At 40.8% G+C, this 26377-nt stretch overlaps 1 protein-coding gene across 4 annotated transcripts in view; it reads left to right on the top strand.

Annotated features, from left to right (window-relative positions):
* The first annotated feature begins 9510 nt into the window (after positions 1-9510).
* Positions 9511-26377, top strand: part of LOC132908416 (neuronal acetylcholine receptor subunit alpha-7) — a 285011-nt gene continuing 268144 nt past the window's right edge. For 3 of the 4 annotated variants that reach the window (XM_060962442.1, XM_060962441.1, XM_060962443.1), the window contains exons 1-2: positions 9511-11236; positions 13269-13870. In XM_060962442.1, the coding sequence (XP_060818425.1) occupies positions 13729-13870 (142 nt within the window). In that variant the 5' untranslated portion in view covers positions 9511-11236; positions 13269-13728. The remainder of the gene's footprint in view (positions 11237-13268; positions 13871-26377) is intronic. The other variant, XM_060962440.1, reaches the window with a different exon arrangement.

Below are 26377 nucleotides of genomic sequence, written 5' to 3'. Positions count from 1 at the left end.
TCTCGAGCGAGCATTATCTTCAATGATGTAATCGAGAAACGATGTCATATCGCTAGATATCTGTTTGTAGAGAACCACGAAGGAAAAGAATACTTTTCGTTGTATTAATATATGCATAACGAATTCCTGATATATTCATCGAAATGAAAGAAAATCAAGAAGAAATTCGTAATCCGATAGATTGTATATTCCATCGATGTCAATTCCGTGTTTATAAGAATCGACTGCCTTTCGATATGGAGCTAATGTAAATGACGCAGTTCCGTTTCATCGAACGAAATATCGATCCTCATTGCGATTTCGTATTTCTGTTAAAATCTTTTGATAGATTGGACATTCGGTATAACGTTTTTCCTTATTTTTACTCGTACGGTATATGCTGTAACAACGTTTGCCGAGTAAAACCTATATGCGTAGTAAAGACCACAGACTATTATAATACCTTTTACAATTTTTGTCCCGTGCTTTTACATTGGATTTAGATATTTGTTGGAAACAGAAAATTGAATACATTGGAATTTGGAATTTGGTCGATACGCAAGGAGAGATATGTAAACTCTTAGAAGAGAATATCCGCTACAGGAAATGAAATATCGAAAAACTATTTGTCGAAGGACTTACGGTTGTAAAAGTCACGCTGTTTTTAAAGTTGTATTCATTTTCTTGGAATGGAATGTATTTTTGATATCACGGTCATGTAAAATGTAGGGCGTATGAACACGAATACAACGTAACCCCAATCTACTACTTAAACTTGGAACGATTTTAATAGGCAACGGTTCGATACTGCTAACAATCACCGTCGCTATTTAATTAAGTATTCAGCATTGCCAGTCTGAAATAGCCTGTTCCAACTTCCAAACATTTGCATATAGGTATGACGTATACCGTACAGTATTGTGCAAAAGTAGACAGACTATCTACGTTACTGACCTTCTAATAACCAACTAATCGTAAAAGATACGATTAGTTAGATAAGCAGAAAACATCTCTACTATCCGTATATAATTAATTTAATTTTGTAAGAAAAAGTTGTACCGGTCGAGAATCGTTCCGCGCAAGATCATAACGAAATGTTATTTGGCTTTTCCATTTTGAAATATCGACTCCTACGGAATATATTAATTTCAGAGTTAACATTTAACGTTTATATTACCCGGTTATAAAAGCTATCGAAATGGAAATAAAAACGGTTTTATAGCACGATATATTTCGATTAGATCTTTTAAACTAAATATTTCATCAGCCTTCGTTCGTGCGAAAAAAATTGGAAAAATTTGAAAAATTCCTTTGGAAAATTTGTTTGGCGAAGTGACTTGTTTCGTTTAAATAGAACACAGCAGGTTCTATCGGTTATGAATCTCGTACATTAATTTGATTCCATAACGATATTTTACGAAATGACTACTCTCTTCACACGGAACTCGGAACATTAATTCAACGATCAGCCATGGTTCTGCGAATTTCGCTCCAATGACTTATGTTCACAAACGTACTTTAATTTTAATGCTTATGATGAGGTTTATGACGTAGTTTCTGTTCTATGCGAGTTTCATGTTAATAAGTTCGACTGCTCTTGCCGGCCTCGCTGCAGCGCACATCGCACTAAAACATGTATCGTATAGATGTAAAGCCTCGATATACTGGCAAATTTATCGCCAAATGATCGGATAGACCGTTAGAATATGTTTTTTCACGCGGCAATATAAATTGCTCGCCCCGTAGAGTCGTGTCCCTGGGGAACAATAGGTATTATATGTACTCAAATTGAGCCGTATTCTTGCCGGTTTTTCCCCGGAAGATACATCGTAGCGCGGTTAATTAATTCACAGGTCGAGCCTCTGGTTGGCGAAGATCGCACAATTCGGCGTATCGTTAGAAGCCACGTGAGCAGTGGCCGTGCTCTTGTTCGTTCCGCACCGGTTTTACGTGTATGCCATCGCGAAATAATCGTATTCCCCTTACGGCCATAACCAGGCCGCGGTAAGACAAGTACGTTTTCTGCTTCTGCGGTGAGTTTCGGAGGGTTTGTCCTCCCACGAGGAATGTTCCTCCTAATTTATGAAACGCAACGAACGTTATACCGTTTACGGAGGCGCCCTCCGAGCGACTAGGTTAGCCCGAGTTGGCGCGCAAAGGGAAAACTTTGCAGGTAAGTAGTAACCACCGACGCCGCCGGCACCGATGTCTGCTGGCTACCATCGCGCGTTACACCATCGGCCAGCATTTTCTTGCTACGTCATTAGTATTCCGTGATATATATACAGAGCCATTGAAACAAAGAGGAACAACGGGGATAAGAAAGGACGAGCAGTTTCAGCTAAATAAGTATCCCACGCACAGAGACACGTTTCCGTACTCGCCCTACTTGCTGCTTCGTCGCAGCAACCCTGCTTCGTATACATGTATACATAGCCCCGACTCTTATTCTTCTTCTGCTCTTTCTTTCTCTTCTTCTTACTGCCGCCTTCTTCTCAGCCAACTCGTTTTGTATAAGCGCGACGAGAAAGGAACGCGAACTCCCTTAACGAATGCTTTTCTTCGTCACTTGCCGTCGTTCAGTATACGACCGGTCGTCGAGTTGCCGAGAAATATGGTCTGTCTTTGCCTACCGTGCTTCTTGCAATCAACGAAATTAATGAAGCGTTTATGTTGCTCGAAATACATTCAGTGCGGTTTAATTAGTGCCGGCGAACTGGAACGCAGCGGAATACACCGGTAAGAAAGGATTATGCATAATTACGAGTCGCTCGGAGAAAGATCGTTAAGGTAGATACATGGGCGGACAACTTTTCGAGCCGTTGCTACGGCTGTGACGTACCGAATAATCTTTCCTTGAAATTGCTTCGGGCCTCGCGAACCTGCAACGTATCAACAGGCAGACGTTCGTGTGGCTTTTTCAAGTGGCATGAAATTGCACGCGAAATAATTATCCTTTCCTACTCGATCGTATCTGCTCGGCCATTTCCATATTTTTCCTTATTAAACGAATATTTCCCATCGTTCCTTTACGTCTTACCGAAACTCGGTACGAAATCTCGATTAACATACCGACTATCGTAATATATATTGCCAGTAACCAGAATTTTATGTCGATTTAATGGAACAGAGGTCGGCTTCGTGTTTCATCCCGGCGCACCTGCAACAACGCACCTGTTCCCAGAAAATGATTCGAACCAATATCAGGTCGAACAGAAAATTGTTTTTACTCCGAGACCAGGAATGTTCAACGGAAAAATTCAATCTGGAAAACGCAGGAACGCTTTGAGACGACCGGAAGCTTTCCTCGAAGCGGTGCGTTCAAAGGAGGATCGAGCCAACGGCCGCTTTCGTTTTATTACAGTTCCATACTCGTACGTTTATACGTGCGCACACATCTACAGAGCGAAATCGCGAAAGCGATACGTCCATGAATTATACACAACGCAACTAGATATCACCGTAATGTCCCTGCAACGTGTTAATCGGCGAGGAAACATTTAAAACGATCGACTCGCGAATCGAACGATCCAAATTCGTCATTTTCGTTGGCCACTGTTTGACCGAGGCTTTCTGGTCGATCAAATCCCATCGATTTCACGCACCGTCCCTCGAGCAGGGAAACTTGGTAAAAGCGACGGCGACGTGGCTCCACGACAACTCTCTTCTTTGCGAGTAAACGTCCGAGAGGTCTGGTCGATTCGTTCGGTGCTCCTCCCAGTCGTTATTAAACTCCAATGGGCCTGAAAAGGAACTGGAAGTCGAGCCTCGGTCGACAACGCGTCGATTTCCAAGCGTGAAAACGTGCGTTTCGGACGCACAATGACCACAATGATGTTCGAATGCTCGGAGATGCTTACAATGGACGAGGACAGAATGGTAAGGGACACCGATTTCTCCGCAATTTCTGTTATTTTGGTTGAATCCGGAAAAGGTCCGAATCGTAGAAGGGAACGAACCGGCTGTGAGGAATAGATCATCGACGGGGCGATGGGGAGAAGAGTGTACGAGGCGTGAGTTTAGAATCGTCCCGAGTGCCAGGTGCAACCTCCTTCTCTTCTCGTTCCTATACCTGTGCCCTCGATGAAACCTCTATTCTTTGAAATCGTCCCCGACCATTTCAACCTCGACGATCTCAAGGATATTGTGGGATACAGACGACGGTGATACTCGTGGTTCGACGAATCGATAGAATTTTTTATTTCCAACGACGACGAGTCACCGTTTCATGCTGCAGTCGAGAAGAAACGACAACGAACGTCGTATTTTATGAAATAATTCATCGCCATGCGTGTATGTTCGTTTTAATAATTCAATGATATTTTTCCCCAGTTCGTAACTCGTTCGTTCTACCTATCAAAGGAGGAATTTTTCATAAAAATTCACTGGCATTAGGTATGTTGCTATCATACTATATGGCACAACAGAAAATAATAATATAATCACTTCGCCGCGATATCAGAGGTAATTAGATTGGCGTATCGATAAATTCCAACAACGATTTAGATCACCGCTGTATGAAATTGGAATATTTACGTCGACAACGTTTACGACGAGATGGAAAAATTCATTTTGTGAACGAAGACAAACTTTGAACAGTCTAAAACAAATACTACGGGTGACATTTACAGTAGCGGACAAAAGTTTAAGACGATGATTTGTAAACCGGATTACAAACATCTTATACGCATATTGTTCTTCTATTCGGTTTGTCTCTTTGGAATAACGTAGCTGTATGTTTGACCTTCGTAACCTCAGACAGTCAGTTGTTAAATACAAACAATGTAGGAGTTACAACAGTTAGTTACCGCCTAGCACTTGGAAACAGTGGACATTAGTTTAAGACGATCTGTGTAAAACGTGAGTACGAGTACAGTTTTTGAACATTTTGATTCTGGAATGTCAAAATCATTGTTTAGTGTACCTTTTATTGCTTAAAATTCATTTAGGTAGGAACAGACTATGGGTAAATCAAAGAATTTACTTGAAAACGAAAGGGAACAAATCGTAAGGCTGCGAAAGCAAAGTAAAACCTTCACCGAAATAGCAAATATAGTGAACAGGTCAGAAACAGCTTGTAAACAAGCTTGGTATAAATTTTTAAAGACAGGCATGTATTGCGATCAACCGAAAAACGGAAGACCACGGAAAACAACACCGAAAATGGATCGCCGGATTCATCGATTGAGCGAAAAGGATCGTTTTCGTAGTGCAAATAATATTGCTGCGGAGATAAACTATGAAAACGATACACAAATTAGTGCTAGAACTGTTAGGAGAAGATTAGAAGACTTTAACTTAAGAGGACGAAAACCCCAAAAGAAACCACTGCTGAGTTCTAGGAATCGAAAAAGACGACTTGCATTTGCTAAAGCTCATAAGCATTGGACAAGTGAAGATTGGCAAAAGGTATTGTTTTCTGACGAATCGAAATTCAATCGCGTCTGTTCTGACGGGATACGGTACGTTAGACGTCGAATTGGCGAAAGTTTGAAAACACAGTGCGTTTTAAAAACTCTTAAACATGGTGGTGGCAACGTTATGGTGTGGGCGTGTTTTTCTCGAAGCGGCCCTGGTCCGATATGTCGTATCAATGGAATTATGGACCGTTTTCAATACAAGGACATACTCAAGAACACAATGTTACCTTTTGCACGCAACAATATGAGTGATGATTTTATTTTTCAAAATGATAATGATCCGAAGCACACGGCTCGGGTTGTGAAACAGTTTTTTCAAGAAGAAAATATCACCGTGCTGCCGTGGCCGTCGCAATCACCAGACATTAACCCAATCGAGAATTTGTGAAGCATCATAAAAAAGACAGTACAAGGTTATAAACCGAAAAATTTAAATGAACTTTACTCTACGATTGAAACAGCCTGGAATAATATTACGGTAGATTAATATAAAAAATTAATAGATTCTATGCCAAGAAGATGTACCGAAGGGATAAGAAATAACGGATATTGAACAAAATATTGAATTTAAACAAAAATTGTGTATATTTTTTAACCAAAAATTAATATTTTTTGTATAGTCTTAAACTTTTGACCGACGAAATATTATACAGATTTCGTTCCTTTTTTATAACTTAGCTATTGAGCAAAATATCAAAATGAAATTTTTTTTCTAAGTGTACAAACAAATGTACAATTAGTTAATACCAAAAGTAGAACACCGTATTTATATTTTTTATGGAAAGTAAATCAATTATTTATTTCTTCCATTTCGTCTTAAACTTTTGTCCGCTACTGTACGTATGAAATTTTAATTGTGAATAACGTGCGCGACGCCACTGGAATATACAATAAAATTAACAAAGAAATCGATGCTAACTAAATTGCAAGACAGAATTTGCAACGTATAATTACAGATTAATTATAAATATATTTATTTCTATGCGATGAAATTCTGCTATCGATAGAATTTTCACATACGTATGTAATCACGTAATCAATGTGTGATCATATATATAAAATTTCCTCGCTGGTTTAATTATTTAGCTGTTCGGTTAATACGACACCGGTTTACTTATCTTACCTTCTGCTTTATTTATATTTCTGTTACGTTTTTACTTCTACTTACATGTCCATGTATGTACATTATCTCCGACTGCTAATTAGCTTCATTTTTCGTCGGATAACAGCGCATGCTAAAGGATAATTTGTTTAATTTTCGTGTAATATTTGCTGCGTTCATAGATTGTTTGTCTCGTTTACCGCACGAATATCCCGCGGACATTATGAAAAATGATACTTTTGTATAGAATGAACGTAAAAGTTATTTGCATCTAGATAATGTTCTGTAGCCCACAAGAAAATTATACGCTACATTTTTACATGTATTTCCATAAAAATCATAATATCAACGTATTCTATCAAGTTTCTAAAAAAAATTTTATACCCGACGACGTATGCAACAAATAGAACAGAAATGTATTAGGATAAGGAAAGCGGCTAATGCAAATTTAATTTAGAAATTTAGAAACGTAAAAATGCACAGAAAGATCATAATACCTATCATCTACCGATACGTCTACCATTGTTCCTCTTTTTAAATCGTATCTATAAAAATATAAATTTACACAAATATTCGTAATCTAATAACAATTCCTATATGAATAGAGGATAACCCAGATCATTTTTGTTAAAAAACGTCCATATATTCTGTGCGTAAAAATAAAAAGAAAGAGATTATATGTATAAACATAGACGAATAAATGCTAAGAAAGGAGTAAAATAACGACGATTTAACTTTTAATAGAATAGTTAAATTTGTGATCCAAGTTTGCGGTATTCACCGATGACTAGAACCTTGATCACTCGTGAAAAGAGCGCTTCGTCGGCATCCCATTGCGTCATCGACATTCGTTATAACAATTATCATAACGTGTGGGTAAATTCACGCGTGACACAATACGTAAAACATCGATGTCTACAGCGGTAGAAATAAATACAGAGCACAATTGTTCACTAGATTTATATTTGTCACGTGTAAATCAGTTTATTCCATAATACGTATTGCGAATTTAAATTATGCAGATTTTCAGCGCCTACCTTTTAATACCATCGTGCCTCGTTCATCGCAATCGTTTCTTCTCTTAAAAACTATGGGTACGAACGTAGGCTGAATATAAATTTTACTCTACGATCGTTTCGAAGGATGTTTCGTTACGATCACCGATATATTTTCTTACGCAGTTTCGCGCGTAAACGTATTCGACTTTTGGAATTAAAGATCCAAGTACAGATCTTTGTCCAAACGAAGTTATCCAAAGCACCGTTGATTTTGTTTCATTGTTCGTTTGAACGTAATTAACAAATACGTCATTGTGAAATTTAAAAATAAATTTGTTCTTCGATCGACGTAAACTAATCTTTAATAGTAAGAAAATAAAGAATAAATTTTTCGCAAGAGAGATGATTACACGCGTGGAAACAAACTTCTTATCGACGCAAAGCGAATTAGGAACTTTAAATAATCGGAACATTTGGAACGCTCTAATTTGCTTTGCGTCGATAAGACGTTTTCGAAAGAAAGATTACCTACTACGAATAATATTAAATAAAATGTGCGAAAGGGGAAAGCCAAACTGTCGAGTATAGATAAAAGCTGCGCGATCGTGTAGCCGGTACGGATAATACAATTTTCTACCTTATCCGTTCTTGATACACACATCCTTAACGATTCTTACTGAAAATGTGTCCCTAGTCCCTTATCTTGCTGTGTTAAAAATACGTAAAAATCCTATATTCTTTGTCAAAGTCGGTATTTTAGAAAGTAAAACACAAAGTTCGATATAACGCGGATGATTTAACGCGCCATCGCGCCTCGTCCGTGACCGTACTACGCGAGTTGAGCGCTCCGATGGAAGTGCCTTCGCTTACGGTATACGACAAAATCGTGCGTAACGCCATCTGTCGATACGAGTAGATTTCTATAATGCCGATACAACAATACATGCCGATAAATAAAAATTTAGTTAATTTAAAGTTTGCACGCGTGATTGATCGAGAATTTAAGTTGCGTTAATTCGGTCGCGTTATTATATTCGATCGCATTCGTTGAGCTAAATATCGTTCGTGCTACAACATCCGGTATGCAACAAGTACTCTGGCATATGTATATGTAAGGTACGGCGACGTTTGCCGAAAGGGTGGCCCTAAACGATTAGGACGAGAAATATTTTAGCCAGGCTGACCGCGTAATCGTCGACTCGGCTTTCACGAAGGACGGTGTCCCGAAGGGGCGCTGTGCGGCCGATGATCCAGTAATTGTTGGCACCGTGTCATCGGCATAATGCGCACAGGTGCGAAATCGATCGGTCGGTTCATCAACCGTGTCACCCTAGTACGTTCCACTTTTGTCGGTCGCGTTAGCCGGCGTACAGAGTACAGCGATCCGACGCTAGCCCCGGGAGATCTGGACTCGCGCGGCGTATTCCTCTTAGTAGGCTCGGACCATGCTCGAGCGTCGTTTGCGAGTTCCGTCACCGAGGAATCAACGATACTTAGATACATGTATACTTAGCGTGCACACGCACGCACACGCTGCTCGCGTACATACGTAAAGGCGGTTTCGAGCCCACGCACGATCCATACACCTGGCGTGCGGAAGGGGATGGCACGCACACGCTGAAAGTCACTCGGTAACACGTCGGTGAGCTATGGGAGTTCGCGAGGTGGTCGAGAGGGAGAGGCAAGGATGCAGCATCCGGGCGAAGGAGGAAGATGGAAACAAGGTTCTCCGGTACACGGTGGTGGGCAGAATATTGATCTGTGGGGTGGGCTTCGGGGATGGTGTCCTCGAGCCCTCCACCCCAGACCACCCACTCTCCCGATCCTACTTCTCTGTCTCACCAGAGCACCCGGCCGGTAGCCGAACCGGTAGTGGGGAGGACGCTAGTTGCGTGATGGTCCAGTCCGCAGCTTCCCGCGAAATCGTGGTGGGACCGAAGGTGAGCGGTAGGGGTAGCACGAAGGAAGGGATGGTGAATGCATAGGGTGGTGGAGGGAAGGTTGTACTCATCGCGGAAAGCCTTCCTCGCGTCTATATCGCGGCGGTAGCTGCGAGTCGCGAGAGCTCGACCGGCAGCTCGTACACGACCCCGACCGCCTTCTATTTCAGCGTACTTTCAGTTCCGTTTGGATACCCGATCACAGAACGAGGCGGTTTTCTGCCCCTCTTCTCCGTCTTTGTCTATTACCCTCTCGCTCGCTTTTTCGCTCGCCCACTCTTACACTTCTCACCCTCTCTTCTCTCTCTCTCTCTCTCTCTCTCTCTCTCCCTCACCCTAGCTATCTAGCTGTTGCCCCCTTGGCTCTATCCGCGCACACGCCTCGCTTCTGCCGTCCGCTTCACCTTTTTCTCCACCGCTGTCTCAGTGTACCGCGAGTCGCCTACGTCTGCTTGTACACCTCGTATCGTCCGCGTGTGATAGTGCGTCAACGATATCGTAGCTCTGTTCGCTCGAACCCGTCGTCCGATCACCCGGTCACATCGGCTTCGCTTCGCCAGCGTAGCGGCCGGTGCGTACGATGACCGATCCACCTACCTCGTCGTATCTTTCGAGGACGCGTTTGAGGAGCAAGTGATCGCGAGCCTCGACGAACGCGTCCTACTCGTGCAGCGTCCAGCGACAACGGGGTAAGCTACGCGAGCACTAGCGTCATCGTCTTCGGAGAACTATCGACGGTAACGATGACGAGGCGTCGTGAACGCGAACCACCGGTATCGTCCTAACCGAATCTCGAGCCGAAGATTTCGTACGCGAATCTCGAGACGGACTGGCCAGCGATAAAGCAGCATGGTTTTGCACAAGGACGAGCGAGTCAGCGGACGTGTAACGAACGAGAAAGGGAAGAGGAAGCGTGCCGAGAGGATTTGATGTAAGAGAAGCAAGCCTGCAGAAGTGGGAGCAGCACGCTTGGCCAAGTTGCCTGGATACGGCTAGCAGCACCGTGTTGCGCTCCGCTGAAGTAGGAGGAAGCGAAGGAGGTGGAAGGTGGTGCTAATACACGAAAGGATGGAGGGTGCAGTGGACAGTAGTGGGACGAAGAAGACGATGCACGAGGCCGACCAGGCTACGAACGCAGGCTCGTGCCGCGTCCAACAATCGCGATAACATAGCTGCCTTCTTTCGATACGATTGCCTATGATAATCGTGCCAGAAGCGTAACACGCCGCGTCCAACTCTTCGTACTCCGATCTCCGCAACTGCTACCCCCTTGAAAACTCATCGACACCTTCGCCGCAGATCATCGTTCACCGATACCTTCGATTCGAACTGTACGATCTCTCGCTTCTCTCACGATTCTTCCTCGATTCTTGCACGAAGGTGCTCGCGCGAATTCCTAATGAGAAATTTCGATAAGCTCGCGGACCAGAAAGTACCAGTGTCAAGAAGAAACGAAAAGTGTGTTCGCAGTATTTCGTTCCTCCGATCGTACTTCCATAAGGGATGAGTGTATTCGTGTCAGTGAATACCGTATTCGTAGTTGGATAACGAAAGAGAAAGAAAACGTATTAGGTCGAATACACGCGTATCTGTGATCGATACGAACACCTGTGAAACGAGCGCGTCCGAAAGACATATGGAATTTTCTTTACGTACGCGTATCCGGATACAACGGTCCTCTTTTCGCAAACGACGCGTCCGCTCGACGTGTGCTTGATGCGCGAAGCTAGAACGTTGCCGCGTAACCGATAAATTGATAAACGATACCGAGACGACAGACGCCGAACGCAATCGTAGGTACGTTCGTACTAACAAGTTACAAATCGCTATTTCAACTTTCCAGATAAGAATTCCTATCTTTGTGTCTCTCGCCAGACCACTTTGTCGTCACAGGGCAATGTGTTTCCTGATTTCTCCGATTCGTAAACGAACGAGGTTTCGAGAACGCTTCCCTTTGACGGTCAAAAATTGCGTCACAAACGTGTATATTCAAGCATCGTTTCAAGGGATGCTGATTAAAGCCGAGCACCGTTTAAGTAGCGCGAGCAACGCAGCGTTGCGTAGAATTGTCGAAAGATTCCATCGAATATCTTTGCAATTGCACGAGAGATTTTTGAAAGCCCGTTAGAATAATTTCAAATTTCCATTACACCGTCTATTCGGAGCAGGTTGGCGCGTACATTTTTTTCATCTGTCGCTTGATTTTGTATGCAAAAAGCAAAGGCCTCGTGACGGTAGTCCCTGACGAAACAGCTACGATCTCTTTATTCGAGGCACGTATCGCCGATGGGAGCGAAACAGTAAACCAAGGAACTAGCCATCGTTCGAAGCGATCTTTCATTTTCTGCATACTCGTAAGCTTAATATCGATACGCGGATGAACTCTATTTCCTGTTAGCTTCGGGTTTTAAAAGCTCCGATTTTCGCGTACCGTGTTGCGTAGAACGCAGATGCGTATACAACCGTCGTTCGTAATATTTCTTGAACGCGGAAACGCATAGATCTTTCTCGCAATTGCACGGAAACTGCAATACTAGAGATCGATGGAGAATGCTAGGAATTTCTGTGGGAAATTTCTTTTTCAATTTTTGGGTAAAAATGTCCAGGCTTGTGATACGGTTTTGAGTAAAAGTTGCTTAATCAACAGGTATCGAAAAGATCGAACTCGTCGCGATTGAAAACGATTCCAACGATACAAATACAAACGTGGAACAACTTAATCGTATTCTTGATCCTTTTTCAATTGTTATCGATAAGTTACGTTGTCTCGAGTATCTCGAAACGCCTCTGTCCAAACTCGAGACATTTCGAGATCGTTGACTTTCTGCAACTTGCTATAATTTTGCACGTTATTTATCGTTACACGAATTATATTTTTCGATAATCGATTTAACGGATAAAACATCGGTTTTGTAAGCGTCGAATTATTCGCTCGATACCGTTTACGTCACGATCGGAGTATAATGAAATTTCTTTGACGATTTTCATTTGCGGGCTTCCCTATCGACGATGTAATATCAAATTTGTATTTTTGACTAGGTCGTAATGTCGAAATTAATTAGTAATGCATGCAAGTGTAGATTCAAAGACTAATTGAATTATATTACGATAAATTGGAATAACCGACATTTCTCACAAAATTTCCTTCCTAGAGTTCTCACCGTAATGCTTTTGTTCTCGCTTCCGTTACATTTAAATTCCAGCCATCGCTTTGTTAACGCGATACGAAATTAACTTACCGCGTACAATAACGCGATTAAACACCGTAGCTTTTCCTATAAGAGGCAAATTACATATCGTCTAAACCGTAACAGAAGGCGAGGAACAACGTTCACACGGGATAAATTATAGTAGCAACGCGTTTCTTTTAAACATCGAGTCACAGAGATCGATATCAATCGAACGAAACGTTCCTCGCTTGATATCGATCGGTCATAGGTGACCGTAACGGGTTAAGTTCGATTTAAATTAGGCTACTTCGTTGTAACACGTCCAAGTTTAATCTATGTTCTTTACCTTACGTGATAAATGTGATTGATCGATTTATCTCAGACCATTTTAGGACACCTATGACTAGATCGTAATAATTAAAAATGATCTGCCGTTCGTGCTTGACGGTACGCGATGTTCTGTATTGTCTCAGCATGAAACGTTTGTTCTTCTTGTAAACAAATGGAACAAAAGGTTTCCGTCGTACCGAGCGAAAAAGAATGGCAATTTATTATTTTCGACGTAGAAAAACTTGCAGAATGTCGCTTAAAGACGAGAGATAGGAGAAAATAGAGTCGTTTAGTTGGTCACATTGATACGATGGCACAATTATTTTCAGGTGCTTAAAGCGAGCATGCTCGGCGCGTGGAGAGGTTCGACGCGGATGTAAAACCGTGGTGTCGATAGGCAGCAGCGGCAGTAGCGACCAACAAAAAGTTTGAGCGAGTACGCGTGTGGCGGGTGGTTGTACAAAGGAAAAGTGTCGGGGACAACGATTGGTTATGACGGCAAAGTCAGGCGGCATCGTTTCGGGTGCATCGTTGTGACGATTAACGTACGACTCGCGGTTCGATCGTTCGCCTGTCGACAGGATGATCAGAATCAGGAAGACAGTTCGCGACGAAGAGTTCCCGGGCGACGTTCGAGACGGTGATCGCAGTTCGTAAAAGTGACACGAAAAATATTATAGTGTAGTGCGCGCACCAGTGGAGAACGGACGGACGACGGAACAGCGGCTGAAGAACGAAAGGAAGGGAGCGTTCGTCGGATTCCGGGTGGCCGACTCTTGCGAATAGGAAATGTCGAGCTGGCCGAGTCTGCAAAATTCATTCGCCATGGCGAACCAGACGAGAGGTCTGCCACAGATGCGAATAAAGCTTTGTACGGTCAGCGCCGGTCTCCAAATAGTCTCAGTCCTCTTGCTCACCGTCCTACCTCAAGGTAAGTTCCGTATCCGTTGATTTCCTCCCATCTTCCGTTATCGTTCGATTCGCCATTCGATCGTTCGACGTCGTAATTTCCTACAGTTGAGAATTTTCTTCGTCTAACGGAGAATACACGCGATGTAAAGAGTTAAGAACGTTCGATAGCATGCTGAAATTTTCTTTTCCGCTACGTGACAATTTTAAAATAACGCGACGAGGATATGAAAACTGACTGCTGGTGATTCTTGAAACGTAGTATCGCTATCGACGACATATCGCTCTTTAAGTTGCTTTCTTCTACTCTTCCTCTTAATTAATTTGTATAATATCAAATATAGTCGATACAGCCTGGTCGATGAACGGTAGATTCGATTTTCGTAGTTTCTACTACTTTATGTTCGGTTTTGTCAGTTTACGAAATTAATTTGCAGAAATTGCCTTACGAAAGGCGTTTCACTGTTCCTTCCAACGCAACGTCTAGTTAACGGCTGGAAAATGTACGTTACAATCCGATTTAATCGAAGCGATCGATCGCAGGAACACGCGTATTCCGTTATGCGACCAGCTCGTAATAATTTGCATTGTGTATCGGTGTTTCTGTATGCAAATACTTTGCGCACTCGAATATTCTCAAATGTTCGTAGTAGAGCCGCAGGTTATACGCTTACGGCTGTTGGAATTAAATTCTGGTATCTCATTTTGTTTCTGACGAGTTTTAGAATCGTTGTTTGTTATCGAGAGTGCATGTACACGGTACGTATATCGAGGAAAAACAGTCGAACTCGATAATTTTAGAACGACACCGATAATTTAACCGTATAATACAAACAATTACCGTAATTACTTATTTTTATTAAGAGTATCGCTAATACAAGTTTTAGTGAAAGTAAAGCAAAGTGATACGAACAATCTAAATTTTGTAGTATTTTCTGTGTCAACGATATTAATTTACAAAAGGCTCTCTGTATTAATCATAGTTAATTATAACGCTCGATTAATTATAACCGTTATTAGCTATTATTGTTAATCATCATTATTATCGTATGTATTTACTAAAACATTATCATTAATCGTTAACCACCCATCGTAAAATAATTTACACATAGTCGTTACAAATTTCGTGCACACGTAGCTAAACGATATATCGATGTGTTCGCGAACTACCCGCAACAAATTTTTGGCAAAGAATATTTTGTTAAACGGTAGAAGATAAGACTGCGCTTTTGCTGATTCATAAGCAACAATTACGAAACTCTAAACTAGAAAAAACTTGATTCAACGAAGAATTCATTTTTCAAGAATAAATTACGATCTTACGTGCGATCGAAAGTCGAGACAAAGATGCGATCGTATAATCGTAGCTTTTTTCGATCGTCGATTCGTTTCGTCGCAAATTAAGCTTCTTGTAGTTTTTATTCAAAACTAATGCTCCCCTCCTCTGTGCCAGAAAACTTTCGATACCGAAAGAGACAGAAATCGTACGACCCCGTTTTCAGTTCCGCCGTAGTGGCTCGGTTCCCACCTTGTAAAGTGGAAATCCAAAGTGAACCTCAATTAGAGGTGGTACGCCGAGCTTATCGAGACTCGCTTTCAAAGCTATTTCCTCCATCTCGAACCATATCTCCATCTTGGCTTCTGCTCTTCTTACATTATACGTATATTTATACAGGAATCGACGCATATACATAATATATAAATCTATCGCAGTAAATACACGTAAATATAGATACGACGTAGATATTCATTGGTCTGTGTATGTATTTTCTAAATAGAATTCTGCATTTTCCCAATTTTTGTTCGAAATTCTGCTTTAGGTTGTTTCAGGTGAAAGTATACCGTCAGGTTTTTAGTTATCCTGTGTCAACGTTAAATATAACGTTCAATCGTCATAGAGCGTTAAGCTTAATGCAAAAATTGAATTTTATTCGCGAAAATTTCAACGTTAAACATGTTCGATTTTAAACGTACGTGTATGACCAAGCTACGAACCTTTCAAGTTCGTTTCTCGTCAATCAAACGTTAATGAAAAGAATTTCACGCTCTATTTTTTAAATACTCCATATTTCGACCGCGACCGTACTAAATTAATCATCGATTGACGGGCACTTAAGCGAACACGGACGTGGCAACACTTAAATTTTCACCTTCGCTACCATTTTTCCGCATAGTCGGTGAAACGGACATGTCCGAAATTACATCCGAAATATAATGTTTCGCGTCTCTGGCCGTTAGAGAACTTGCGTACAGCTCGTTACATCGAAAGTGGCGTTCAAACGCGTGTAATATATCGCCTTGTCAATCATAATCAAGGTTAGCAGACCCGGTGTCAGTGTAGTCGGTATAACGAAATCAGTCTCGCTTCACATTGTTACGTCCTGCCATTTGAATCGATGTCTGATTTCACTGTCACCAGGAAACCGCGTTTCCCCCTTTTTCCGCTGTGATTGATAAACGCATGCTCTTTATTTCGTCTCTATTTGTCGGTACAAATCGTTTCGCGTAATCTTTTCGCTAACAACTTTGAAGTAGATCGGATGCTTTCTTTATTTCTGTCAAAGTCTTATTCGTTTCCACGACTGGCTCGATTCTTCGCTCGGAGTGTATTCTTAGAAACGTGGTTGGAATTTTGGACACATCACGGTCGATGCTTGGAGCATAATTTACGTTTAGCAGGAAGATGGATCGCTTGGATTATTCGTTGCAGTGAGAGTTAAGTCTGAAACAATTGAAGAAAACTTAGTACACATGATAAATACGGTAATTTCTCGTATATGATTAAAGACTGATTCATTTCTTACAGGTCCCGAATTCACAAGTTATTTTAAAAATTACTCTTTCACGAAGTTCGAGCGCTAAGAAAATTATTTGCACATAGTTGGATTTTCAGAGACGAACGAAAAATGTGATAACGTAACTGATAATACGCAAATTTATATATGTTAAGAATTGTGGATCTTTGGTGCCGAAATAATGTTGAAGGAACATTGAATATACACTGGGGTGTAATATTAAAATAATAATATATTTATTACAAGAAGGATTTCTCACACTTCTCTACACTCGACTACTAACCGACTCTCTCAGATGTTTCTAAACCACTGCCGATCGTCTTTTGTCCTAACTAAGGTCTGGACGCTTACACACATGTATCCACACACTAATACTCACATACTAGTAACTCTAATACGCATTTAACCCAGTCCAGCACGGAAAATTATACATATCTGAACAATATATATACGTATACATAATATGAAAATTTAAATTTCAACCGTGCAAGATTGTTAGAATTTAATATTAAAATTAAGATTAATAATCTGTGGAAGACACGATGTTTATGTTAAAATAATATTCAGTGATATTTATTAAACAGAACTACAGAACCAAATGTGTATAAGCGAGTGATATAATTAACAGCGTATGCAGATTGGTGACAGTTGGCCAGTTACTCTCAGACTGGACGTAGGTAGTGACCCATGATCCCTTAAATATTTTGAACTCCACTCTCTATATGGTAATGAGTATGACCTGTGTAGGTGTCCTGTTCAAATGCCTGTGTGGGTGTCTGTGTAAGAGTATTCGTGCCTATGCGTGTAATATCGTTGTATTCCAACAAAGATAATATATTATCAATGCGAGATCAGAAATGTCGTATCGTATCGTAACGACTTCTTGACAATTACTCGTCGACGCCACTCTGATTAGCTTTTAAACAGTTTCTACAAATTAACTGATCGTGATATCAGTAGAGCAAACGATTGTCGATAAAACACGCGTCATGAAACGTGGTCTGGCTGTATTCGTGACGGAAACCGAGGTTACAGGCGGCAGTAGATACGGAATATCGAGCACAGACGCAAGGAACAAGGAACAGGTTAATCGGCTGGAAAGTATTTCTTCTGTACAAGAATACGAAAATGTTCTTTAGGTTATTAATTCTAGGGAACGCGTGTTCAAACCCGAACATGGCGTGTTACAAGAATCTTTACACGTTGAAATCTTATAATAAAAATATCGCGTTGCGATCGTAAAGAGTTGCTAAAAATGCACCGTCACAGGAAACAGGAAATAGCTCTTCCGTATTCCATTCTCATCCAACTTTTATATCGAAAAAATGCTTATTCCAGTTTTTAATATTTCCTGAAGCAAGAATCTACGATGTCTGGGACGTGCATTAGCCGCATCGCCACGCGTTAAGTATACGAGTGGCAATAAAACAAGTCTTGAAATATCTTGCAATTTAGCGAAACGCTCGTATAAAACTAACTGGTAAAGAGTCAGAATTAAAGAGAGATCTGGTAACCAGGTATGCAAAAGTGTGATGTAAGAGAGCATGCAGTATAATTAATCTTTGTATCTTTTCCTCTCGTATGACGAATAAAGCAACGGAAACTACACTCGGATGTAAATGAGTACAGAATTCGTCCCTTTTACTGGACATCGTTTATTTCTAAATTCACGAAACGCTGTTTTTAAGCATTCTATTCAAACGGTGGCGCATGCCAGATTTTTCTCTATGCGCTTTAGCGACCACTCTATCTACACTCCTAAATTCACGAGGTTTTTGTTTAGAAATATTTTACCTGGGAATAGTAACTCGCACAGATTTTTCTTTTGTGCTTTTCATCGCACATTTTACGCGATGCAATCTGAAAAGTCGTCTAATATTTTCATCCCACCGGCGTTTCCTCGACACCGTTCGAACGTGGTGATCGACGATCGAAGAAACGGACGGAACCGCGTGTAACACAGAAGCTTCCCTTCCGATGATTTTTGTGTGCTACACATTACGCTAGATAAACGACAAAAGAGCGTGTAAAGAAGCGTTAAATGCAACAATGGGTTGGCTCGCTGGTAAAGAATGTATTTTCGAAGGTCGAAGCTCGCACATTTCTTCGTTCGGCTAGGAGATTACAGCCGATAATAAGTCATCCGATTTATCGGCATGTTCTGGCTGAAATATCCCCTTGAAGGGGCCAGATTTCAGGGGTATCCACCCGCAGCGATGCTCGCGATTGTGAGTTATTTTCATCTGAAAGGCGGAAAGCTCCCTGTAAAACTAGCCGGGACACTACGTATTTTTCCATTTTAAGGTTTACACTGACCAATGGCGGTTTCTCGTTTATTTACGCCGGCAATAAGATTCATTGCGATCTGTACATGGTCATGGTATGTGTTTTCTCTGACAAATACCTAAAAAAAGGAAAGGAAACAAACGAAGACACGAAACAAACAAGTGAAAAAAGTTTCGTTTCTTCTTAGCTTATTCATTCGTATCTTAGCAACCTACTTGCATATTTAATTACGCTCTACGATTCGATGATACAAGCGTCTCTTCTCGATGTGAAGCTGATTCATCGGGTAGAACGGGTTAGCGTAGAAATTATTCTTCGTCATAGAACGATCGATCGTCGAATCAAACCTCTTGACATCTGTCAACTCTACGACAGAACCGAAGACATTATCGAAGAAAATAATCGCATTAAAGATGACCATTGCTTCGCAAGGATGAGGATCTTTTGAATGATACTGTTAAGGACAAGGATATAACGTACAAGATGTTCGCCAAGTTCGTACCATTTTCAAGCATGTAGTTTTGTACCTTCGGTTATGACAAAACGTAACCTTCAGCTCCTTTTACGACTTCATTCTAACCCTTTCGTTTGAAAATTCTTTCACGCGTTTCTGTTCTCTCTGTTTTACCAGATTTTTCCTAACGATGGACGTTTTAGTGACCTGGACTAGTAATAGTCTAACGAGGCAATCTGGGGAATATGGCTGATGCTGTAAAATTTCTCAGTCGATGTCCTGTAGTAACCTTGTCGTGTCTTTTACAACACGAAAATCCACAATATCACAGTGGAATAGGACTGCCTTTCGACTTAATAATTTTCCTAAATATAATTTAAGTTTTCTCGTAAGCTCGAACAAAATCTGATCTTCTATCAACTAGGTGATGATCGGTTAAGTTGCAACTGTTTGGTTGTGGTCGCGAACCTTGAACAATGTTAACGCTCAAGGTGGAGGTAGATCGAAGATATCTATTAAGCTTGTGTTCAGTAAGTTTGTTTAACCTGTTTAGTATAAACGGAAAATTATAAACTGTACGTAACGGAGTTGAACTTAGGCGAGTGCGTGACGAGTCTCTTGTCTCTTGAAACGCCTGGTGCTTGTATCCTAACTGTCAGTCTAGGGGGTGTGTTTTAGTCAACGTTTCCTATGAAGTGGGAATCTGTTTCTGTCCAATCCTGTAACTGACGACCTGTCGTGGGCGTCTCTCATGTGGCGCGCCTTGTGCGTACATGGTCGAGGATGCGTAGCGTAACGTCCGGTTGGCGCCCTCGTCCTTGGTCTATTGTCGCGTTCTCATCGGGTGTTAAGGACACGTGGTTCAGCTTAGAGCGGACCCGTCGAGCACCTACGATGCTACTTAGCCTCTCGGCCTGTAAATCGTACAACTTGCGACGTGGGGATTTCCAAGTTTCCAGAAAATAGCGGATGTGCCATCCGTCCTGCAAAACGAGGGTCACCCAAAATTCCGAACATCTTCGTTCATTCTTAAACAACCAAATTAAAGATATATCCATCGACGAGAGAGATAAAGGGAGAGTTCTAAAAAACGCAGTTTTACGTGCAAAGATGGAACAAGCTCGGCTTTTAGGGTTTCAGGGTTGGTAGAACTCGAGTTTCATCGGTTGGTGCGCGCGTTCGATTATGCAGCTGTTAGACGTCAAGATTTTTACATCGCATTACCAAGAGGCTGGAAACACATCCATAACGTTCGATATTGATTCGTAGAAACACGCGCTCCTCTCCTGCCCCCGCTCCTCTTTCGACCGAGCGTGCACAGGCATTAACTGAAAAGAGCGCTCGAGAGGCTTACGAGCGAGATTTCACCAAGAGGAAAAATGTTTTTCAGTTCTGCGTGCCTTGTCGGCTTAACCTGTCGTCTCCCTCATTGTATTAGCTCATGCTTGCATTCTTTTATGCCATCCACACGATTCTATGGCCTTTTGGCTGATTTGACTTTAACACGTGAATTACACAGCGTTATACTGTAATTACTTAAATATACTCATATAAAAAAGTAAAGAACTGGTACTCGGATTTAACGATGTTGTTAAGTTGTGCGATGAATGACTATTGCTTTGTTTCTTTCGTGTTTACTAACACGTGTTAAAGATTCAAGTTAACTGCTAAAAGCTGTCACGCGTGAAAGTTTACCGCAGCAAATTTTTAAGTAAAAGGTTAATAAAACAGGGCATAAAGTGGAATTAAATATTTTATCATTATGTAATATTACATGATAGGTGGAAAGGGTATTTATTGTCCGAAGCGGTTGCGTTGCGCTTGTTGTTGTTTTTATATAAATCTTTTTTTAAACGATGGAGGGATCATCGTTAGACTTCGTTGAAAGGATCAAAAGATAGAGAGTAAATTTTTCGTTACTCTTTGTAAGACGTCCACATTTGTATAAAAATTTATCGTGCATAAAAATTAGCTGATTTTGATGCAAAAAATGTGTTAACGAGCAGTCGTAGTTGTCAAGTTTTTGCAAAGCGTTTTCCGTTTAACGTGTTTTGCAACGTTCGAAAAAAGTGATACTCTCCAACAGCGATGTTCAGCATAGGTATTATGGTCGTGATCAAATTGATCACTGAAACTCCAATATTTTTTGTTCCGTGAGGTTTGTCACATGTTGCACTGCATTATCGCATCACGCGAAACGATCTTACGACAGACAAATATAGAATACTGTAACATTAAATTACCTATAGTTTAAAAAATAAGTCACGAAAGAAATTTTTTACATGATCTTTCTTCGTTGTCTGTATAGAATGTATAGAATCAGACTCTTTTTTCAACGCTCTGTATATTTCGCGTGTTAATAGCGTTCGGTTCCACCAAATTCTTTTAACTGAATCTAAGAATTGAAACAGCAACTTTAACTTCCTTGCATGTAAAGATCAAGTTTTACAAACCTTGAGAACCAATTTCACATTCTCTTATTATATTACTATCGTACGTGTCACATGTTTTTTTAGCTGTCAGCTTCTCACGTCTGTCAGTTAAAAATGATATTTTAAGCGCGATATTTATTAGCTTCGAATCGCTAACTGGTAAATGGCGAGCGTACAAGCAAAATACACGAAGATATATTATTGAAACGAGTTACGCGTTGTTTTTCAAGAAAATAAGCTTCTTCTACCTACAGCAGAAGTTTATTTATGGCTGAGCTCGATAAAACAATCGCGATAAAACAACCGTATTATATTTTATCGCGAAAGGCAAAGTCGAATTAGATAGAAACACGAAGAAACAGCAAAGTGCAGGTATTGTGATACGGTGATGCAAAATTTAGATTAATTTCCCTTCGTTCCTACGTTTCTAGTTAATGTTACTTTAATGTCCCTGTATTTTAATTGTTTCAAGTTTATATCATTGATAAAATTACATCGTAAGGTACTATGAAAGTTTTAGAGAGTAATTAAGATTTATGATTGGTCTGTGAAAACTTTGTTGTTTATGTATCATGTCATGTATAATCATAGAAGATAGCAAGATTAAGTACGACATCTTTAACTCCGTATGTAAAATAAAATATGCCGCAGGGTACTTATAGCGTATAGAAATTATTCCTTTATTGACAAATTCGAACTATTCGACGAGCATAGCTACGCATCCAGGAAGATCGCGTTAAGAAAATACTGGTCGTTTAACATTCACCGAAGCACTCGAGTGTCAGTAGATTAACCTTTAATCGATAACCGTTCGATCAAAATCGTTTCGAAGTAACCAAGCTTCGACGACTTAGTCCTTGGTAACGAATTTCAGTTCGAGTTATTGTCGACGATCAGATTGCGATGGACATATGTAATGTATCGTGAAACAATGTCAGTTTTTACAAACAACTATCGGTATTATCCGCTTGTCATTCTGTAGCATTCTATAGGATCGATAGCGAATTCGATCATGTATTAATTTGATTATAAGAATCATCTACGTAATATTTAGGATGTTTCAGTTTTCTCGCTACGCTTTATCAAACTTTATTAACAGGTTATGACAAAAGTACGAAACAAGATCGAACTGGTTCTTCGTACGATACATTAGTTAAACGAGCATTACTTTCAACGGCGAACAAAATATTTTGCTGACCGAGTATTCTGTTTTAGGTATTTTATATATTCCTTTTCATTGTGTGTATTCCGTTTCGTTCAAATTATTTATGCGATATTCTACAATTTATCACAAATGCACAAACGTCAAATTTAGTGATCATAACAAGTAATCGATTACGCGCCATGGTTTCTGCGACAAGTTTGTACAATGCTGTGTCATACAATGAATTCTTTCGTATTCCTTATTGCTCGTATAAAATCTATCGTTATTAGCTCGATTATGTTTCTCACTGTAATTATGAAATGTCATATAGCGCGTATTTTTGCAGCATCTTCTCATTCCCAGCAAAGTAGAAGCAACGTACGACGTTGTGAACGTCTGACAGGTGCACGATACGAAAGGAAAACTCTCGTCGTTGATGCGACAAGATGAACATCACGATCCGTATTAACTCATTCCCTATACGTTATTCTGGACGACGGTATAAATTTCATTCTCGAAAGTTCTAAACGCGTTCCTTTGGGTGCTGGCCCCTGGCAGCGTCGAAATGATTAATAATCTGACGCGAAGGCAGAAATCCTCGTGGGATTCGGTTAGAGAACGCTACGGCACCTTCATCATCTCGTTCTCACGCCGAACTTTCCCAAATTTGTACCGCGGGGAAACGTAAAAGAACGAAGATTTAGTCGTACTTTTCAAGGTTCCTTTATAGAGTCGTTTCATATTGAAATTGCCGCCATTCGTAACGTCAGCTAACGTTACGTGCCTTTTAATGGTGATTTACGATCGCTAGTCCACCAGCTTATAGCTCGGTCAGTCCATTTTCAGCAATTTGGGAAGTCGGGGATGTGTCGAAATCGCTCGGCTCACAGTCCCGTAATTTAATATTATTGCTTGTTAGCGCGATATTTATCTTCGGAGGTAATTTACGTGTAAATGTATACATGTAAATATGATGGTAGAAAACCAACGAATCCAGAAGAGCAAAATCCGCATGGTTGGTACAATTTGTAATACGTAATATACACTTTTAATACGTACGCAATATCCATAGAGTTATAGCAAAATTTATTGTTGCTATTCCGCAAAAAGCTCGTATATTATTCACAGATAACTTGCACGCTTTGGTCAAATTCAAATTATCGTTGCTACAAATTGCCCAAAGTGTTCGGACACTTACATATAGCATATGCATATCGTAATATCAACTCTTGATAATCAGTGGCTTTTGAAAGAAAAGACAGAAAAAAATGTAATTTGAGGATTTCGATTTATCGCATGGCCTTGTTCGTGATCGTCTTATCATCGGTAGCGCGTCATGAAAAGTTACAAAAGTTCGAAGAAAGCAAGGTACGCAGGTGCTTCTGGTCTCGATATTTCCTAACTTTCAATCGCATTAAAATTTTTCAAAGAGCTCCGTCGTTCGCTCTATCGTGGTTTCTGGCCTTAAAGTTTGGCCACATTTTTCAAGCCTCGCCGACTCACATTTAAATCCATTTTTAAACCCACACCGGGTCGCGTTTAAATCCATTTTTCAACCCACGCCGGCTCACGTTTAAACCCATTTTTCAACCCACGCCGGCTCGCGTTTAAATCCATTCCGCACTCCGATAACAGGAGCCAGCGTGTCGTATTTCCGCAAGGTCTTTCTTCTCGGGTGGGATTCGCGAAAGGTCGGCGGTGCCGTATGTGCATAAACCGTAAGTTTTCCGCTTTCCAGCGGAAGTTCACCGCACCAATCACGCGCGGCGCTTGCGTGCTAGCTCGTATATTTATTCCGGTGGCACGGCGATATTTCCTCGCGAACGTCTCTGCTCTCCGATCTTCTCTCCCACATATTTACTTCTCCCGTTTAGCGGTTTGTAAATAAGCCAAACTGCTTGGGGATCATTGCCAGAAAGTTTCGCGGATCTCTAGCGAACGAACTTCAGCAGCTATCCAGTATATACTGGATCGCCTAAGAGGAAGTCGTCTGTCCTCAACTTCCAACGGAAGAAACCTTTGCCGCGCTCTGCTACGCGAGTGCTGTGGGTTTCGAAATTTGATTGCAACTTATCTAGTCTAGATACGTGTTCTAGACGTTTGTAGTGTAAGATTTTTCACTGTTGTATAGGTTGGAAGAAATCGTTTTCTAGAGACGATTTAACTTCAGAAGGCAAACTTGGAGCAAATATAGTTCACGTAAGAGCAGCGTTTAATTTCGAAAAGCTATTATTCAGATCGTAAAATAATTGACACTCTTTGACCTGGAAAAGTCGAAGTCACGGTCTTACGTATGCCGTTTGATGAATGAAACATTTCTCTGGCGCAGATGGATCGGTGGTGAAGAAAATTCACCGAGTATTAGAATTTGAATTTCTTATCACCCCGAAAGATATCTCAAGATCGACTCTCGATTGTAAACCTACTATCTCGGTAGAATCGTAGAATTCGTTTCACGTCAAATACCCCACTGGCCTTTTTGCTCCGTTATATTTTTTATTCCTTCCTCGATTTCAGTTCATTTCCATTGCTTTTCCGTATACGTGAAATTCGGTAATAAATTAGTTGGAACGGTGGGCCGTGAATAGACAATTTCGTAATTGAACTGTTTCAATCGGTATAGCTTTACGGTGAAGTATAATCTACGATTTTAACTACCTAGATTTGCAATGTCACCGACTAACTAAATAGTAGCTTCAGTCCTTGAAATTGTCATTAATCCTTATCCGTTTCCATTAAATGCGAACTAGTCGGTCGTGTATTTTCTCCTTTGGGCTACTGGCGATCAAAGCGATTCTCAGGCAATTTCATGCAAATGCTAAAGAAGCTTAGACAGAGGCACGACGACAAAGCCAGTTAAATATTTAATTGCACCTCGAGTAAAACTGTAGATTTAGTTCGCTAGATATCGCATTAATCGGACTTAGAGTAAATCGGTGATCTTAACGTACTACCATTTCGAATTCTTCGATCTAATTTCGCCCTGTCATTTATTCAAAATTAAGAGACAGACTAGCAAAACTGATCGAATATTTCTTTATTTAAAAAGCGATACCTTCCGTTTATGTTCTACTTGAATTATATTCGTAAAAAGACGAATTTATGCTAACATCCGCAATTTAATTACGTCGTATTATATACTATTTCTCTACGTTGATCCCAGAGAGGAAATCTCATGTATGTTTCAACGTTAACACCGATATTCCGATCGGCAATCCTCTCATACATAAAACTCTCTGCTAAACCACGTCATTTGTGAAACGTTCTATCAGCGCGTACGAACGTAGTTGCCGGTATTAGCCCCATTTTCATGCAAAGGCACGGGTATCAGCGTTGAACGGTGGATTAGATGAACGCCGGCCGCGCGGATATCGATACATCATAATCGGTCAGAAACGATAGACAAGAACGTTTGCAG

Source organism: Bombus pascuorum, chromosome 6, assembly GCF_905332965.1.
Source record: "Bombus pascuorum chromosome 6, iyBomPasc1.1, whole genome shotgun sequence".
NCBI classification, from domain to species: Eukaryota; Metazoa; Arthropoda; class Insecta; order Hymenoptera; family Apidae; genus Bombus; species Bombus pascuorum.
Note: the sequence above shows the minus strand (reverse complement) of the source record. Positions and strands in the feature narration are given on the sequence as shown.